This window comes from Babylonia areolata, chromosome 25, assembly GCF_041734735.1.
Source record: "Babylonia areolata isolate BAREFJ2019XMU chromosome 25, ASM4173473v1, whole genome shotgun sequence".
NCBI classification, from domain to species: domain Eukaryota; kingdom Metazoa; phylum Mollusca; class Gastropoda; order Neogastropoda; family Buccinidae; genus Babylonia; species Babylonia areolata.
In genome coordinates this window covers 29,454,870-29,472,140 of record NC_134900.1, presented here as the reverse complement: position 1 = coordinate 29,472,140, position 17,271 = coordinate 29,454,870, and the positions used below count along the sequence as shown (strand labels likewise).

The following is a 17,271-nucleotide window of genomic DNA, read 5'->3' as shown; positions in this document are numbered from 1 at the left end:
GACTCGCTTCCTGAGGACATCACTGAGGCAGTGACTGTTCACACACCTCTGACAAAGACCAGCCAGTCACCTGTTGCCCTAGTTGCTGAAAAGAAATTAAATCAAATCAAACGTTGATTAGAGCCTCACTGCCCCACTATGGCCATCTTGTTGAAAAGAATCCATAGGACTGCTGACTCTTGTTGTGATAAAAAAAAAAAAAAGAACACTCTTACACTGGTCATTCCCATTGCCAACAATCCTGTTCAAAATGCTGGAATAATTGTCAACATGATGACATGTGATACCAAAAGACAAGACAAGACAAAAAGAAAACAAAAAAAAGAGAGGAGAGAAGTGAACAAAGAAAATGTTTATTTCAAAAACCAGGAACACATGCACTAATATCAGTTCTGTGTTTACACACACACACACTCACACACACACACACGGAAGTGAACATGACAGCAGTAACAGTAAAGGAAAGAAACCAATAAAAAATAATAATAATAATAATAATTAATTTAAAAAAAGGAAATCACCACTACAGAATTTCTTGAAGGTGGTGGTACCATGGGAAGGGTTGCAGAGGAGCTTTTAGACAATGGAATCTGAAAAGACAGCCCATCACTGCCTCAGCAGAACTTAAAGGACCATACACTGTAACTTATTTCCAGCAGAGAACCAGTACTTTGGAATTGGAATCCAGTTTCAGATGAATGAGAAAATACAAACAATTCCAGGAAAACATTTTTTTCTTTCCCTCAAAGAGGTAAAACTCAAGAATAGCAGAGGGTATTTACGTGTATAATTTGCGTTTTCTAACTCTCTATATATATGTCCTTCAAACAAATCCATGCCCATATTTCATAGCAGATCAAGCAGAGGCTACACAAATTTTAAAATCTCATCTACAGTTGAGGAAATCATATTGGGTAATTGATTTTACTATAAACTATGCACCTTTATACTGGGTCAATTTTATTTATTGTTGATTTCAGGGAGTATAGAAAAGCTGGGGGGGAGGGCAGGGGAGGTTAATAGTATATTCTTTAATAAAAAATAAAAATTCACTTCTTGCCAGCTACTAAAACACATATCTACACAACACAACAGTAAGGTGGACAGATGAGATACACAGAAGAATTACATACAATGTTTGAAGACAATGAGCAAATCGCTAATAAGTATTTCTGTCTCTTGCTCTCTTTCTCTGACACACTTTCTCTCTGTTAATCTCTCTCACAAACTCTCTGTGCTGAGTGCTACATGTTTTGAAATGGACACGGCACACATTCACATGAAGTGGCTGGATAAAAGTGCTGGTCAAGCATCGTACACATATGTACAGTGTTTTAAGCTGTTTGCGACACAGACGTCAATGTCATGGATTGTAATAGGAATGAATCACCAGACCTTGGCAATTTTGTTGTATTGCGTTACTAAATTTGTCACGACACATTTCTCTGTGTGAAACAAGGGCTGCTCTCCATGGCGAGAGCATGTCACCAGCACCTCACTTTTTTTTTACTGTGTATTTGTTTTCCTATCAGAGTTGATTTTTCTACAGAAATTTGCCTTGGGGATGGTTGGGGGGAGGAGGTGCGGGGGAGGGGGGGGGGGGGGGGGCAACGCTTTTGTTGCTGTGTGTTCTTTCACGTTGTGTTAAATGCATGCTAAACACTGGACCCTGGTTTATTGTTTCATCAGAGTGACTAGCATCCAGACCACCACCACTCAAGGTCTAGTCGAGGTTGAGGAAGGAAATACTGGCAAATGTGAGATTCGCACCTGTGCACTCAGATTCTCTCGCTTCCTAGGTGGACAGGTTTCCAGAAGGCCACCACTCCACAGGGAAGGGACAGCCTGTCCACTCCATTTCAATGCCAAGTTTTGCTGACCACAGTAAAGCATCTCAACTCATCACAAACTGCTCAGTGTGTGCTTTTGTTCACCGCTTTAAAGGTATTTCACGTTGTGTTAAATGCATGCTAAACACTGAACCTTGGTTTATAGTCTCATCAGAGTGACTAGCATCCAGACCACCACCACTCAAGGTCTAATGAGGTCTAAGGTATGTCAATGATCAAACATTTTGTGTTAACACATGAAAGTACACCACTGTCTATACCCTCACACAAATTTTTTTTTAAAATGTGTATTCTTGATAAAGTCCATAAAACCTGGGGAGTGTGTGTGGGTGTGTGTGTGTGTGTGTGTGTGTGTGTCTGTGTCTGTGTATGTGTGTCTGTGTAAGAGAGACAGAGATTCTGTGTTTATAAATGCATTTGTTTAGGCGATCCTGTGATCATGAATGCATATAAATATATTTGTGTGACAGTGTTTATGAATGCATTTACATTTGTGTGACTCTGTGTTTGTGAATGCATTCATGTTGCAAAATAGTGTGTTTACAAATATAAAACAAAATAAGCGAGTGAGTGCCACATCAATACAACGACAATACTGTTACAGAGTTATGTGCAGAGCACACTGGTAAAGCCATATATCCAACTTAAAACATGGAGAAAAAGCCAGCATACTCCACACGCGCCCACAGTACATAGCAAAATATCAGGTATTCTATAAGCTCCGGCACAAACATCATCAATGAAAAGGCTCACACTTAAAACATGCCAAAAGATCCACATACAACACCTCGGTAAAAAAATTCAAATATAAAAATAAATTTCATGATTGGCGATACTACAAGAAGAAAGTATATCTTTTGAATTGTTTAACTTCACAACTTCTTGAATAACCAAGAAGACTATTAAATACCTAGAAGCTAATATTCATTGCCGGAGAATGTCAATCCATGCCCTACAAAATTAGTACTGTCAAGAAACTCACTGGTCAAGAAAATGCAGTTCTATCTCTTCATGATTCTTAGGGTTTCAGATAATCTGACCAAAACCCTACCATAACGATAAAATGATTTATCTATTTTGTAGGATTTTTGTTGTCGCTATCTCTTTGTTTTCGTTTTGTTTGTTTTTTTCTTGGGCACAACTTTCACGTAAAGTTCTGTGCATGACCTATTTCAGAAAATTGCAAAGCATCTGCTTTCTCAATTGTGACACTAATAAAATCACTGCATCTGCATGTCTCTGAGGTATAGAGATGTGCACAGCATATACATATATATGTAATCATGAAGAAAACACTAAATAAAATCAAAATGTAAAAGAACACAAAGAACATATCGTGAGGCTTAACTGATTTGAAAAATTAGAGCTAGTAAAATCTTTTTTGAACTGTCATAATTTCCAGCCAACAAGGTGAAACGTTTTTATCAACACTGATATCTGTATCAAATCAGCGGTGAACGGCTGCGTCTCCTCTCTCTGAATTTCATTGAACATATGTGTCTTATCGAGCGATTAAATTCACTTTTGTTTTGGACCTGTGCTGCTGCCTTTTCAGCTGCAACACCTTTCAGGCAGGAAATTATGGTATATTTAAAAAGAAGGCTAGACTAGAATCAGAGACACTCTGCAATCCCTTGTAAACTAATCAAGAAATTACTGACACGAGTTTGTGTCATAATGTTAGTTCATGATTATACTTCTCTGATCTTCAGAGCGCTAGCAAAGGTATACTTTCTATGAGTATCTTTTTTTTATCTCCTTCCCCCCCCCCCCCTCCCTTCTTCTGCGTTTGTTGGCTGCAACTCCTATGTTCATCCATATGCATGAGTGGGCTTTTATGTGTATAATCATTTTTACCCACCATATGGGCAACCACACTCCGTTTTCGGGGGTTATGTGAAAGTAATGAAAGATAACAATAAACACACATGCATACACAAAAGAACCATGAGGTTGTAACCTAAACAGCTTTTAATGTATATTTCTGGACCAATATTCCACCATTCAACACATGGTGACATCTCACCTTTGTTCTTTCTATTAAAAAAAAAAAAAAGAAAAAAAAAAGAGCCAATCTAGAGTTTAAAAAAGTCAGTCAGGTCATTTTGATGGAAGCAAAATTAATAAAAGTCACAAGCCAATATACAAAGACTAAAAAAAAATATGTACAACACAGTGCTTGACTCGAACAACACGAGACTGAATCACACCAAAAAAAAACCATGACACTGGGAAAACGTCCAAAACCAGTGGCAACTGAATCAAACGGGAGCACACAATTCCAAACACTGGCGCTTGTCACTGATGTCTATGATGACACAAAGGGGCCCCCAAAACTCTGGAACCCTCCTCCGCAATGACCATGCACTTTGTTTTGCCGTGTTTTGCTCTGCATTTTTTTGTGTGTTGTTGTTGATTTTGTTGGTTTGTTTTTGTTGTTGCTGTTGTTTTGTTTTGTGTTTGACATTTTGATTGTTCACGTTCACTCCAGCGCTCTCGTTCACGCCCAGTCCAGTCGCTCGCAGTAACACCACAGACCATGCAGTATCCGTCCGTCTTGTTGTTAACGGCCCGACTTGGAATGCTGGATCAGCCACTGGAGGGTGATGTCTGCAACAGGGCCACACACAAACAGTGTCACATCAAGTCCAAAGAACAGCCAGTCCAGTAGCAAGACTCATCTGTTCAAAACTGTCTTAGTATGTATGTATGCATTAGTGTTTGTATACATGTATATATACATATATATCCTGGCCTCATTATTTGCTCATTTCCAGTTGATAAACCACCGAGGCAACCATATGTTTGTTCTGTATTGTCCATGTGTTCTGTGTGGCTTGTTCAGGATTAAAGAGGCTATGCCAGTCTTGAATAAAAGCTAATTTGTGTTTGCACATTTCTTCTGTCTTTGCTGCTGTGTGCACATGTCAAATGATTGGTATAAGGACAGGCCCGGCGCTTCCTTTTTTGAGGAAGTGTCTGGGTTTGTTCCAATGTACCTTTTATTTACCTGTGTGCCAGCTGAATCGGTAGCGTAAGCATCACTGACTTGAAGTTGTGTACCTTGTGTAATGGAGAGAGTTACCACTCTTTACTATTTGTTAATCATTTCATCTCCTGGCCTCATTATTTGTTAATTTCCAGTATATATACATAGTCTGCTATGTACATTGTATTTAGTCTGCATTTTTGATGTACTGTCGTGTTTGTTTGTAGAGTTTTCTCACTTATATGGAACAACCTGCATGTTTTGATGGTGGTTGTCAAGTACTGTCATGCACACTCACAGGAACTATTGTACTGTAAAGTTCTTACAGCAAAAATATTTAAGAAGCCACAACATTAAACTTTTTTATCACTATCAAGTCTGGACACAAGCACACAACCACCTCATTATTGAACAAGAAACATTTCTGTATTTCTAGCATTTCTGAATTTACCACTTCAGTACAAACCAAAGTGCTGTTTTGTCACGTTTCACCCTTTCTTTAATACGTGTCAGACACTGACAATTCCTTCTCTCCTTAAACACCCTTTTCAACGGAATCTTTCAACTCCCTTCAGCAGCATCACTCTTTCTGCTATAAATTCCGGCTCCCTAAATCAACAGCCACACCCTGGCAAAATCATCTCTTGCAGCTCAAGAGCCAGACCTCCACAGAAGCTGACAATGTCAGGTCACCATCTGGCCACCCACTGAAGGAGATCCCTGCCGAGTCACATGAGCACACTGTATTCTCTCCATTAGGCTACACAACCCTTTTATTTTATCTTATTTTATTTTTTGTACATACACACACAAGAATATTTGCCAACTTTTGCTGTTAGTGATACATGTTATCTGATTAACTACATTCAATAATCTAATTAACTAAATGCATGAAGGCATGGCTACATGCGTCAACATAGCGGAGGTCGTATTCTAAGGTGAGCTACTAGCCGCAGCTACTTTTCAATTTCTCCATCTGGGCGGACAAGTATTTTGCCCAGGACAGGCAATCAGACCCCTGCCTGAGTCTGCACCAGTGGGTTATGGTGTAGTGTGTGTAATTAAAAGAACATGAGCCCAGCACCAAACAGCTTACCAATGTTCTCCTTCTCTTTGCAGGATATGGAGTAGCAGCATATTTCTCTGTCTTGGATAGCTGCCAGATTCCTACACACATGTACAAACGCTTTTGAAATTAACTTGTGACATTTTTATGAAAAGAAAAAAAAAATTCATCAAAGAATGCATGAACAAATGACCAATCCGAAAAGAAGTCACAAACACACACATGCGTACAAACTCAAGGTTTAAAAACAACTGAGATTGTACAGAGAGTACAGATAGTATAATTACTTGCACTGAAAGGAGTCACTGCTTCTAGACATCATTTTTTTTCTGAAAGCAGTCACTCATGTAAAAAGTCCTCTCATACTATATATAGCTCTGTACAAGTGAACGCGTGGCATGGTGGCCCACAAAAACAAAAGTATTCCAATATCAGTATCAGCATGTACACAGACTTTAAAATAACCATTGAAATAAACATTGGTGAAGAAGCAATGACCTGCATTCACTCAATGCTACCTACAATTATCACTACACGCGTGATGGAACATTGAACAAAACTCTTTCCCCTTCGTCCACCCCCCCCCCCCATTCCCCCCCCCACACACCCCCTACCCTCCTCCCCCCCACCCTCTCCCTCCCCTGTGAAGGCACGATGACCCACATTCTCTCCATGATATCTACAATTACCACTACATGTGTGATGGATCACTGAACAAAAACCCCTCTTTCCCCTTCACCTCCGCCCCAAGCCTCCCCCACCCCACCCACCCCCCTCCCTTGTGAATCCACAGCAGTGACCCACATCCTCTCAGTGACCCCCCCACACAACCCTCCTACAGTAGAGAATCAGCAGCAGTGACCCACATTCTCTCAATCAGGTCCTTCTCGTCCAGGGCCCCATCCAGGTCTCGCTTGTTGCCCAGCACCAGGATGGGTATGCCCTGCAGCTGGGGCTTGTCCAGCAGGTTGTGCAGCTCGTTGCGTGATGCCTCCAGCTTGTCGTGGTCTGCCGCGTCCACCATGTACCTGTCGTCACCACAGGGGGGGAGATCAGTGAAGGACGGGACATGATGGGGCAGCATCCGTTCTTATCTGAGCAGATTTTGTGGAATGGCGGGCTTGGAAAGAGGGGTGAGGGGGGAGATGAATGAAAGAGAGGGATGGAGGGAGGGAGAGTGTGAGAGAGAATTTCAGAAAGAGTGAGTGAGAAAGAGAGTGTGAGAGAGAGCGTGCTAATGTGCGTGTGCTTGCAAGTATGTCATGGTCTGCCGCGTCCACCAGGTACCTGTCGTGACCACAGGGAGAGGAGTGAATAACAGGACATGGCAGCAGCGTTCTTCTGTTTGTTGAGCAAACTGTGGAATGATGGTTTTGCAAAGGTGGGGGAATGGGAATGAATTGAATGAGAAACGAAACGAAACGAAACGAAACAATTTTTTATTTCACAAGGGTAGTGGAGTAAGCACAGCTGTAGTGAGAAAGAGGTAGAGGGTGGGGCGGAGACAGAGAGGGGGTGGTGGGACAGAGGGAGAGTGTGAGAGAGAATTTCAGAAAGAGTGAGAGAGAAAATGAGTGAGAAAGAGTGAGAGAGAGTGTGAGAGAGACTGTGCTCAATTGTGTGTGCTTGCATGTGTAGTGTACAAGTGAAAGTGTGTGTGTGTGTGAGTGTGTCATCAGCATCAGTTCAACTGCTGGTCAGCTCAAAAATACCACATCTTCCACAATGATAACGTTGCCCAACAAATACCATAAAGGTAATCTACTTTTCCTGGTACACACTACACATACACGCAATGATGCAACAACAACAAAAAAAAAAAAAAAACAAAAAAAAAAAGAAAGTTTTAATAAAAATAAACTTTTCAAATATCTTAAAACTGTGACTTACACAATGGCGTTGACCCCACGACAGTACCTCTCCCACATGCTACGGAACCTTGGCTGACCACCAATGTCCCACAACTGCAACACAAACACAACCGAAATCAGTGTTACAATACTGAAAACCTATTGGTTTAAATAACCTTTAGTTGTTCAAAAGCACACACGATTACAATGCAAACAAAAGCCAAAGAGCAGCAACAAGCTTAAAGCTTATATTCTGTACTCACACTTTGCACTTCAGTTTTTTAATGTGATGGCTGATTAATCAATCATTCAATCATTATTGTATCAAATAACTTATTCATCAACAGCAAATGAAGAAATTAAAAAAATAATAATGAATAAACAAATAAGCAAGAAAATGCTACCATAAATATCAACATGATATTAGTGATTACATTTGTAGTCACCAGAGGTATCCCCTGAGGAAGGAAAAACACAAAAACAAATAATGACAGTAGAATTAAAATGTTTTAAAATAACACTAGTGGCACATAACTTTTGTAAATGTTCACCTTTTCTCCAACACTATTTGTACTCATTTATCCACAGGAGTGATGCACCCCTGTTTGATTCAACTGGGTATCTGTGACATGTCCTGACATTACTTCTTCTTGTAGACTTACTGAAGTTTTATATTGCTTCTGCTGTGTAATTCATACCCTGTTGACATTCCTATTTGGCTGTTGCCAGTATTCTCTTCTTATTTTCTTATGTGTGCATTAAGAATGGATTTTTTTTTTTTAATTTTTAAAGAAAAGAAATCCATATCACATCAAGAGATGAACAACATCAAAAACAAAATAACTGAATTTGCAATGAATCAACCTACATGACTTTTCATAAACAACAACAAAAGTTACAGAGAATCAGAGCAGCACTGCCTGCAAATAAACTACAAACATTGATTAAACTAAATCTCCTCCTTACTTCAAACTTTTTTTTTTTCTTTTTTTTTAACAGAATTGATTCTTTTATGCAGGTCTGTCTTGTCATCTCCAGTCATACACATGTGAATATGAAACATCTATTGCTTCTTCTGTTTTTTCAATTTATATTTAAATTTCATGTGCATATCACACACACACACACACACACACACACACACACACACACACACACACACACACACACACACACACACACACACACTCTCATATATCACAATGAACACAAGAAGCCTCCTTTGTTATCAATATTATTATTACATTGACAAATCCATTCATGCACACATACAGTGGACAGGAAGACGACAATGACAAAATGCCACTTTTAACCTGCTTGCGTTTGCTCAGAACAACACCAAAGCCAACAACAGAAAATGACACTAGGTTAATGAACAAAAGACTCCTTTCGTTAAAAAAACCCACCAGAGCCAGCAGTGACTCACACATGAATGTATTTGCTGCACATTCTCGGTTATCTCATCAATCATAACAGCTGTTGCAAAACTTCTGTAATTAAGTTGCATTGCTGCCAACAGCGCTAACCCAGACACTTAACGTGCACTGTGAGCCAATGAAGATGTCTGTACAAGGCCTTTTATTTCTCATTGTTGTCACTGAACGTGCACTGTGAGCCAACAAAGATGCACATGGCCTTCCATAAAAAATTCTCATTGCTTATGTTTGCGTTTGTTAATTGGAATAGACCACCTTTTCTTTCTTTTTTTGTTCTTTTTTTTTTTTTTTTTTTTTTTGAATACTGGCAGTGATATTCAACCAACAACCATCCCTCAGCTTGGAAGTCTGATAATTTCCAAATAAACCAACCCCCAATCTTACTTCATCCCCTGTTATAATGCGTTACACTGACACAGTGATAAATCATAAAGTGGATTCTTTCTTCTGAATCTTGAGAGTTCTCCAACACTACTTTTTATGATCCAAAATGGAAAAAAAGGAGTAGACTGAAAATGTCAAAATGAAATCTAATAAATAAATTCAAATACAAGACCATTTATTCTGTATTTATCAATCAGCAGCATGATGCCAAATGTGCAACAGACATACTTTTTTTTTTTTTTTTCAAATACCAAGTAAAGTAGCTTTCAATTCACTGATCATACAAAACGACTATAACATGTAGCTTTGTAGGTCATACCTTGATGGTGACGTTGCCTTTAGTGATTTTACGCATGTTGAAGCCGACTGTTGGAATCATGTCTTCATTGAACTGGCCAGACTGAAAAAAAAAAAAAAAAAAAAAACAAAAAAAACAACTGAACATAGCCATCTTTATTTTCCACATTTCCATCATAGTGCAACATTGGCCAACAATGAAAACTCACAAGACACAGAAAATTATTATACGAAAAATTAAAGAATATACTGTTTTTTGTTGTTTTTTCAATCAGAAACAAAGATTTCAAAAAAGAACAAAGATGAAATTATGCAAGAACAATAAATTATTCAACTTTCAAGTGATTCTTATTTTCAGTCTAGACACAAGTATTCGAATAATCTTATAAATTCTCATACTTAATGAAGTTAATAAATTATATGTTTGTCAGGCACACACAACACACACACTTTGCCTCCATAGAACTTATCAAACATTAAAAACAATAATTTTATGAACAGAACTAAGGAAACATTTAAAATTATAAATACAACAATAACTAATCAAATAAGTGGAAGAATAACTGATATTGACCTGTCAAGATGACAAAGATCACTGCCTCATTTTGCAAAATCAAATGAATACATAATGAAAATTAATGAAGAATGCACAGGTAAAAATCTAACAGAAACCCTGATTACTCAATAGGAAACAACAACAAAACTACAAACAAATCAAGAAACAGGAATAAAATGTAATCCTGATTTTAACTTTGGAGAACACTCGCAAAACCACAGAATCATAAATCTTTCACTTCCAGATAAATCTTTTTGCTTTATAATTTACTATACTACAGTTTGTCACACACAGTTTATCATATCATATCAAAAGATCAAAATTAACAAAAAATAACACTAAAACTATCACTTGCAAGTCAGGGTTAGACATAACTAATGTCATAAAAAAATTTGTGAGCTAGCAGTTTATAGCTTGCTTCAGATAATAGGCCACGAAAACAATATGATACATAAAACAACAAGAAGAACTCTAATTTAAAAAAAAAAGACACTGGTAGACTTCAGTTTTCATCAAGATCATGAGTGTAAAGTAAATTAATACCTTTCTAATCCAATGCAGCTCCAAAGTTACAAGACAAAATTGTGCCTTTCTGTTTCACACATGTATGTATACACACATGCAAACGATCAACTTTGATTCAAACTGAATGTGAGTCATTAAAAAATATATACTTTTAGTATTTTAACTATCCTGTTTCACACATACACAAGTATAGTATACAAAAATATGTGTATACATACAAAAACTAATTACTGTAAAGTTCTTTGATGGGCAGCTATCACAATAATATATAATTTATAAGCTAAATCAACAATATGCAGAAGAAATATGTAAGAAGTATGCCAGCAACAAGTGTGCTTCAAATGAATAAGAACACCAGTGTAGAACTTCACCAGTTTTCCTCAGCTGGAAAGGAACATCAGGAAGACAAAATCATCAGACAAACATGATACAGTGTATGCAAATGCCCTTGCACACAATGAATAATCCTGCTTTCTTGCCTTTTTTTCTTCAACGAAAATAAGCTTTAGTTTTATCATTATTAAAAAAAAAAAAAAAAAAAAAAAAAAAAAATCGGAGACAAATAATGTTCACTTACTGTGATCAAGTTGAGAAAAGTGGATTTCCCTGAATAATGGATGCCAACTAAACTTACTGACACAGCCTTTGAGACTGATTTCCAAAACTGATCTCTCAACCATTCATAGACCACGTTCACTTTCCTGGTGACTTGTCTTTGAAACGGAATCCTCCTCAGCATGTGCCTTCCAATGTCTAAAGCCACTGAAGAATACACAGTCAGCTTATTCATGTTTCTTTTTCTTCTGTTAGTGTGTTACTGTGTGATCTCTCCTGGACAACATGCAGTCCTTGCTTTCACAGTGTACTGAACCAAACCTCCTCACAGTTGGTGTGCACTCTCCTTTCTGTTGGGGGAGAGTCACCTTATCCCATAACCACTACTGGACAACATCAACCAATGAGCTACAGCATCCATATCTGCTCACAGTTTGTCCATTTCCATGTTTATCACTGGCTTCTCTCTCTTAGCTACACAAACAGTAATTATCAAAGGAAGTCCTGATCACATGTCCTGGTTCTGTACTCCTGGAGACATTCACAAATTCACTGGTCAACACAACCACCCCAGACACGCATCTGTTCAAACAGTGATAGTTATCTAGTTTTCACTAATGTACAAGTACGAAGTGTAGATTTCCTTCTCATCTCCTGTCTTCAAATTTAAGACCAACCTTTCAACCTAGACCCACAATCCAAACGCAGACATGATGTGATGCATCTGACAGATTGAGCTTTAACTTATCCACATCTGATGGATCATATACAATATCTGACTCTTGTTGTTGTTGTTATTGTTGTTTTGTTTGTTTATTTTTGTTTTGTTTTTTCTTACTTGGCAGCCATACTCCATTTTGGTGGATAGACTCTGAGTCTGAACTATGTTGTAATTTGCATCCATGTTGCAGTGCAAGTACTCTGATCTGCTGATCTTGACAAAGTCTTGACTAAATAAGTGCTATTCAAACCTATTGTAGATTATATCATGTTTGAATCAAACTAAATTTCTGACAGTGTTAGACTGATACTGATAGGAAACATGAAGATTACTATTAGCAATGACTGTCATGTAATTTACTTCTTTTTTTTCCAAGGAAAATAAAATTGCTGCATAATCAATTCATATCATTTGATTTCATAAAAGTAGAGATCTATATATATACAAACTAAAATCCAATCTTCAACAACCTGAAAACCAAGGGCACACACCTGAAGAGGGCTCTACTTTTAGTCTGAGGTCTTTTGGTCAGACATCAGTGATTATTATTAAAACCATAAAACTTGGCAAGATTTATTTTCAATTTCACTCAAACTAACTTACTAAGTGCCAAAGCAATTTTATTTCTGGTTCTTGGAATGAACATGTAGTGATGAAAAGAAAATTTACGTCAATTGTGACAGTATAAGATCAGTCATGATGCTGTCTTGGACTTGGAGACACAACAGACAAGATTAAAAGTGACAAACATAATCAAGCAGACCTGTCCTATAGTAACCAGGGCATCTCTTACAGAATGTCTCACTCATGTCAACAGTCATGAGGTACAACCTGTTTACTGACTCTGTCTGAGTGACTAAACCAAATTTTAAAATACAGGATACACTCATGATCACACTGGCATTCCAGCTTACAAATCAAATTGATATTAATCCATTCAGCACATTTCAAGTAATATCCCATCAGATTATTAATTAGACACAAGGAAATTCCATTAAACAACAGAACAAGCACACCCACACTAATGCACTCACACACGCATAGGTAGAGGTCAATAATACTGTTTTGTTAAAATAGTAAAAATCAACATAAAATATTCTGATCTCTAGTCTTTATAATATATATATATATATATATATATATATATATATATATATATATATATATATATATATATATATTCTATCTCCTGGCCTCATTATTTGTTAATTTCCAGTTCAAAAACCACCGAGGCAACATGTGTTTGTTCTGTATTGTCCATGTGTTCTGTGTGGCTTGTTCAGGATTAAAGAGGCTATGCCAGTCTTGAATAAAAGCTAATTTGTGTTTGCACATTTCTTCTGTCTTTGCTGCTGTGTTCACATGTCAGATGGTCGGTGTGGGGACAGGCCCGGCGCTTCCTTTTTTGAGGAAGGGTCTGGGTTTTTTGTTCCATTGTACCTTTTGTTTACCTGTGTGCTAGCTGAATCGGTAGCATAAGCAGCACTGACTTGAAGTCTACATTACATCAATTACATACAGAAACATTTTCAGGGTGAACTCCATAGACTGAGTAGCTATACGCACTCTAATGGTTTTGAGTTTTCTGTAGAAAAAACAGTTGATCCCCTTTAAAAATGGTTATAATCCCAGCAAACTACCACGATTTTTGGGGGGAAGGACGTGAAATATTTTTCAAGTCGGAAATAAAATTTCTTGGGATCCTATGTACTTCAAAAATAAACTGGAAGAAACACATTGATTCAAAAGTGACTAAAGCAGTTAAAAGTTTAAATTTCTTAAAAATTGTAAGTCACTCTCCTTGGGGACAACCGACAAGACTCCAAAATTCTTTTACATTTAGCAACATCTCTCGTATGATCAAGACTGACCTACGGTCAAGAAATCTTTTCTGCTCCACCGACGTTTCCAAAGAAGCTGCAAATAATTGACAGTAAAGCTGTGAAACTGGCTTTAGGGGTACTAAGACCTCCGAAGCCTATAGGCTTGCAGGTATTCTACCACTAGATGAAATCAGAAAATAAAGTTCTACTAAATACATTGTGAGATGTACAGCAGTGGAGGATTTTGAGGAATTAAATATTAGGTCTAATATTGATTTTCCCCAAAATGCACAAAATAATTCAAATCTACAAACCATTCGCACATATGTGTCAGATATTTTAAATTCTTCAGACATTGATTTACAAGATAAGGCACCTCGTGTTCTGGTGCCACCTGTCCCTCCCTGGGAGTTAACAAAAGCAAACGTCAACATACGTGCTTCTGACATAACAAAAGAAGAATCTCCACATATAAAAGCAGCATCTGTCAGAATTGAATTAGAAGAAAATTTTGATCATCATTTAAAAGGTTACACTTATGACTCGGTTCTGGATGATAGCAGTGCAGGATCTGCTTTTGTCATTCCTGGCCTAAAAACAGAAAAATCATATTATTTAGGTAAGGGATATTCAATTTTTACAGCTGAATTGGTGGCCATCCTAATGGCTTAAAAATCACCTTGTTGATATACCAATGATGGTAAGTAATATCCTATTTTGTGTTGATTCTCAATCTGTTTTAAAAAGTTTGCTCTTTTTTTTAGAATAATCAAAGAGAAGATTTATTGTTTGAAATTAGGTATTTATTGCACTCCCTATCTGTGAAGGGTGCAAATGCTGATTTTTGTTGGATACCATCCCATACTGGATTCCTTCATAACGACCAAGCAGACAGGACAGCAAAAAGGGGAGCAAAGAATCATACAGATAGTATAAAAGTATATTGCCCATTGTCATACAAGGAAAATTAAGCAATATACTAGAAAGAGACTTTTATAGGTGCTTGAATTCAAGTCTAAAACCTTGTCAGTTTACTCTCTCAGACTTTGTTCTGATTCGCACACCAATTCTGAGTTTAGCTCTCAGACTGTTATCAAATTCATTACAGACCAAATATTGTTCTAATGTCAAGTGCATATGCTTTAATAACCTGACAATTAAGCATATAATTTTTAACTGTGGCTTGATGAAGCCTTATGTACACGAAAGTGTGTCTTCACAAGTGAGTGAGAACACTGATGTTTTTGACTTTTTGCATTCATTATCAGCTGTTTCGCTTGTCAGTTTAACGAATTCTCTTTTACAAAGTTCTTTAAGTAATTTCCTGTAATTGTGTTTAGATTTTTTTTTCTCCAGATTTCACCCTCATTTCACCCTCATTTGCCCAGTTTCCCCCAACCCTCCATTCATTCACATCTCCCACCCCTTCTAACCGATAATAGTTAATACTCAAATGTATGAATTCATAAATACTTTAACAAAATGTCTTCAATCACCAATATGTGTGACAGGACATTAAACAAAATTCCTCCTCCCTGACTTGAACTAGTTGAAGTTGTGTACCTTGTGAATGGAGAGAGTTACCACTCTTTACTATTTGTTAATCTTTAAATTATAATATATAGTTTACATATATTCTTTTTTGGCAGCTTTCATTAACCATCCAATAGTTCTGTCAATCATCATAAATCCATCGGCACCTAAATGATAAGGGTTACTATGCAGTATGTGAGGCTAATATGTCACCATGGTGGATAATGACAAGGAAGAGAGACTGTTGCTAAAAAATTGTTTTTAAATATAAAAGTATCTAGTTAAATATTCAGTTTCTTTTCTTAATTCAATGCTAAAAAGATTTATGCTTCAAGTTCAAGCTAACACTAAAAAACTAAATATATATAATATGCTTTTCCCTTTCACTGTCATACCCCAAACTTGACACTTAAGTAAAACAAAATCAACAGAAAATTACCATGTTTGTTAGCTGCACAAAAAAACAAAAAACAAAAAAAAAACAATCTGCACATTAAAAACTAAAAATTTCTTTCTGAAGCAAAAAATAGATTATATTGCCAAATGCCAAATGTGACAAAGTCAATAAATTTCTACTTTTTGACAGCTGTCTTTGAAAGACAAGGTGATGGTGTGTATATATATATATATATATATATATATATATATATATATATATATATATATTTAACCAAGGCAGTTACCATATGAATTATACCATGAACTTAAAATTGACAAAGACACAGAGATAAGAGCACATTCAAGTCTCAAAAACTTCTCATAATGTAATAAAATATACATTCTATACAATAGATCTATTACACTGAGATGTGAGGCTCAGAAAGAACTTATTCAAACCACTTTTACTGTTTTTTCATTTGTTTGTTTTTTTCATCATTTCTTTTATACTATAAATTTAGTATAATCATAGTTGAAAATTGAATAAATATAATTTCATACTCTTTTTCTTATAAAACGTACAAGACATACAAGGAAAAGCACTAAGAACTGATATCTGCAGCACATAAAACCATTGTCAATTTAAGCCTCAGAAATGGAGTGATTCACTTTCAGAAACTCTGTGAGAGAGAGAGAGAGAGAGAGAGAGAGAGAGAGAGAGAGAGAGAGAGGCAGAGCCAGCATGTGTCTGTGTGACTTGTATAAAATTTATGTAGTGTAACTAACAACAATGAAAAGATTAAACAAAATGTGTACATGGTCAATATTTCACAGCTCTTGGAAATCTTAAGTTATAAGAAATTGCCATCTGATAATCCAGATTAAAAAATTAAATGCTCTGTGCAGTAAACAAAAAATCAAAACATAAAACCAATTATCAAAGTCATGTAGGAGAACCTTAAGTGCCTTTAGCGCCCCATAACAGAAATTTCTGTGAAGTTCTAGGAGAACCTTAAGTGTCTTTAGCGCCCCATAACGGAATTTCTGTGAAGTTCTCAGTAAGCTAAAAAGTGCCACATGATGAATAAATGCATGCTCATTTTAGCAGGAATTTTCTTACCTCAATTTTTGATTATGGTTTTTCCAATACACACCAGTGGCAACTCTTGCTGTGTCTGCTTTAATTACTCATGAGGAGCAAAACCTAATGAAATAAGACATTATGGGTCATTCAAGAATGCTATTTGTAGCACTCCTGAATGATAGTCTGTTCAAGTTCCTTTCAGAAAAGCATCTTTTTTTTTCCTT

General features: G+C 36.8%; 1 protein-coding gene across 1 annotated transcript in view; it reads right to left on the bottom strand.

Moving 5' to 3' along the window:
- Window positions 1-339: 339 nt before the first annotated feature.
- LOC143299948 (ADP-ribosylation factor-like protein 8A) overlaps window positions 340-17,271 on the bottom strand; it is a 17,674-nt gene continuing 742 nt past the window's right edge. The window contains exons 2-6 of the mRNA XM_076613491.1: window positions 9,895-9,975; window positions 7,796-7,869; window positions 6,772-6,933; window positions 5,936-6,006; window positions 340-4,460 (exon numbers count right to left, since the gene is read on the bottom strand). Coding sequence (XP_076469606.1) covers window positions 4,414-4,460; window positions 5,936-6,006; window positions 6,772-6,933; window positions 7,796-7,869; window positions 9,895-9,975 — 435 coding nt within the window. The 3' untranslated portion in view covers window positions 340-4,413. The remainder of the gene's footprint in view (window positions 4,461-5,935; window positions 6,007-6,771; window positions 6,934-7,795; window positions 7,870-9,894; window positions 9,976-17,271) is intronic.